Source organism: Emiliania huxleyi, assembly GCF_000372725.1.
Source record: "Emiliania huxleyi CCMP1516 chromosome Unknown EMIHUscaffold_16, whole genome shotgun sequence".
NCBI classification, from domain to species: Eukaryota; Haptophyta; order Isochrysidales; family Noelaerhabdaceae; genus Emiliania; species Emiliania huxleyi.
This window is the reverse complement of record NW_005200982.1, coordinates 783,424-786,415: the sequence shown is the minus strand read 5'-3', so window position 1 is coordinate 786,415 and position 2,992 is coordinate 783,424. Positions and strand designations below refer to the sequence as shown.

Here is a 2,992-nt window from a genome sequence, read left to right as displayed (position 1 = left end):
CGCATGCGCGGCTGCGGGCGTCTTCGAATCGTTCCGGCGCCTACGCCAAGGCGGTTGTCTTGCACTCGCTGAAGAAAGCACCTCAATGGCGCATGGTACAGTCGGCAGTGGTCCAGGTCGACCGGGCGGTGCCAGCGCAGCTTGCGTGCTCGCTGTGGCGCAAGCGACCTCGCCATACCGCTCTTGAGCGGCATTGCTGCACGTCTTGGGAATTCTGTCACGACCCGTGAGGCTCTTGCGATTGGAATCAGCACATGAGGCGTTCTCTGCACGAGCGAGCAGTGTTCGGCGACACGTGTGAGGTTCGATCGACACAGACAGCCGTTCTGCAGACTGAACACCGCCACGCGTCTGTACGCCTGTCTGTGTGTACCGGTATGTTTGTATATTTATGTTGTCAACCCAGATTTGATCATTACTGCTCGACGAGCGCACTCCAAGTGCTCCAAGTGCGCACCCAACAGGACACGACACCGATCAAGCATTGCCGACAAGGCTTGCCGACTAGGGGGTTAGTAGCATTTTTGGAGCCTCCCAACTTCTGTGCAAGTGTGCAATCCTAAGCGAAGTCTCACGGGTGTACACGCTTCTGCATTACTAAGGTCCAACTCCAAGCTCACGACATATTTCTGCAAGACGGTAGACGGCTGCCGAGGGATGGGCCCACAGCATATACGCGGGCCACAAGTTTCTCCGAGACCTCGCGAGCGGGCAGGTATTCACACCTCGGCAGTGTGGGCAGGGCAGGGCAGGGCAGTGTGGGTTTCACACCCGGGGCAGGTAGGGGATCGGGCAGGGCAGGGCAGGGCAGTTGTGCGGCAGTATGCGGCAGGGCAGGACCACAAGCAGAGTGGGCAGGTCGGATGTCAAGAGGCAGGTCCCAATTGCAGGGATGGGATTTGGGATCTCAGGTGGTGAAAAAAAGGCGCGCATAATTGCTGTGAACATGAGATTATAACCCTATTTCCATTGAGATTACTTATAGGGACGGCCGATACATACGAATATGATCGACCCCTTACTCCACATGTCCACATGTATGTCCTCCGAAAATGCACACTGAAAGAAAATGCCCGACTTTTTGGACGCGACCGTGATTTTCGCATTTCAGCAAGCTGGAACCCCTGTCTGTGGCGGCGTGTATCTACAGAGGTAAAAAAATGTCAAACGCCGCGGGAGCATTTTACACAATTATACTCCTGCTTACTCACGTCATACGGTGGTTACTTACGTCCGCTCCCTTTTTATTATACTTTCTTTATATATATATATATAAACGGGACAGAAGAATTTCTGAGAAGTGAGATATTCTCGGATACGATGAACGATCGTCGGAAAAGGAATGCAAGAGATCAAGTAAGAACTCTCTCACAGGAGTCAGGACACAGCCGAGCGCCGAGCCAGCCCCCGGACGCGGACCCTGGTTTCCCTCAGCGGCACGACCACGAGACTGTTGCATTCCGCGAGACTGACGTGATACTCTCTTGCATTCCTTTTTTCCGATCTCTTGCATTACTCCGCACTCCGCGAGCGGACTGACGCGAAGGAGGTGAAGGAAGAACGAAAAAAGAAAATCGTACCGCTCACCTTACCTGTTGCTTACCCTTACCACGCCTCGTGAGCAAAATTTTCCATGCACACCGAGATCGCGTGTCACAACGTGTACAAGACATGCAAGATGCACGGGCCGCGGCCCCGGAGAGAGCGCTCGCTACCCCGTCGCGCCGTGGCGCTCATCCGCCGCACCCGCTGCTGGCGCGGTGGCCTCCTGCCCTAACCGCTAACTATAACCCGAAGAATGATCGAAGTGTCGACGTCTACCACTAGTCGGGGCTGCCGCGACGCCGCAGCGCGGGCCTGGGAGGGTGAAGGGAGGGGGGGGAGGGGGTGAGGTAATGTCTCAACGCGCACGCAGAGTGGTGGAGTAAACGGTGGGCAGTGCCTCGCCTCTCCACACCCCGTGAGCCAGGCGGGCGCCCCACGGCATGCCACACGCAAGGCGGGGAACGCGCGGGTTGGCCGCGCGAGTGCGTGTGGGTGACGGGTGAGGACGGAGAGCACTGCTGAGATCGTACCAGACACTGACGAGCCGCAGCTCGGCCAGGGGAGGTGAAGTGATGCAGGACCTTCCTTGGTCTGTGAGTGCGCACCTCTCAGTCCCACTCGTCGGCCGCCACCAGCTCCTGCAGCATCTCGGTGAGGCTCGCCAGCCCGAGCAAGTACCTGAGGGACATGTCGTGGACATGTCGTGGACATGTCGTGGACGCGTCGTGGACATGTCGTGGACACGTCGTGGACATGTTGTGGACGCGTCGTTGGCGTGTCGTGGACGCGTCGTGGACATGTCGTGGACGCGTCAGGCGCACGCCTTGCGGGCGCGTCAGGAGGCGGCGGTGCGCGCGGAGGCACAGGGGCGTGCGGCCCTTGGAGAAGAGAAGAGAAGAGAAGAGAAGAGAAGAGAAGAGAAGAGAAGAGAAGAGAAGAGAAGGGCCTTGGAGAAGAGGTGATGGGAGGTGCGCGAGGGATGGCGAGCAGCGGAGCACGAGGTGCCTCGGACGTGTCTGGGAGGTGCCTGGGAGGTGTCTGAGAGGTGTCTCGGAGGTGTCGCGGAGGTGTCGCGGAGGTGTCGCAGAGGTGTCGCAAGCACCCGTCCTCGCGGTTCCCAGGCACCCACGGCACGTCGTGCTGCAGCGGCGCCGGAGCCTCGCGCGTCACGCCTGGCCGCCATTGAATCCAGGTTAGCCAGCGGTCGGACGAGCGAGGCGCTTCACCGAGGGGCGGGCGGCGGGAGGGGCGGAAGATCTCGGCGGCATCTCGGCGGCATCTCGGCGGCATCTCGGCGGCATCTCGGCGGCATCTCGGCGCAATCTCGCCAAAGTCGATCATCCACGCGCCGGCGCGGCACGTCTCGTCGGCAACGAGGAGGAGGGTGGTCCCGATCAGCTCTAGAGGGGGGAGGGACGGGCGGGGGTGAGCTAGGAGGAGGGTGGTC

General features: G+C 59.8%; 1 protein-coding gene across 1 annotated transcript in view; it reads right to left on the bottom strand.

Annotated features, from left to right (window-relative positions):
* Positions 1-1,581: 1,581 nt before the first annotated feature.
* EMIHUDRAFT_434115 (hypothetical protein) overlaps positions 1,582-2,992 on the bottom strand; it is a 3,429-nt gene continuing 2,018 nt past the window's right edge. Inside the window, exons 5-8 of the mRNA XM_005785602.1 lie at positions 2,874-2,945; positions 2,648-2,717; positions 2,151-2,223; positions 1,582-1,857 (exon numbers count right to left, since the gene is read on the bottom strand). Coding sequence (XP_005785659.1) covers positions 2,154-2,223; positions 2,648-2,717; positions 2,874-2,945 — 212 coding nt within the window. The 3' untranslated portion in view covers positions 1,582-1,857; positions 2,151-2,153. The remainder of the gene's footprint in view (positions 1,858-2,150; positions 2,224-2,647; positions 2,718-2,873; positions 2,946-2,992) is intronic.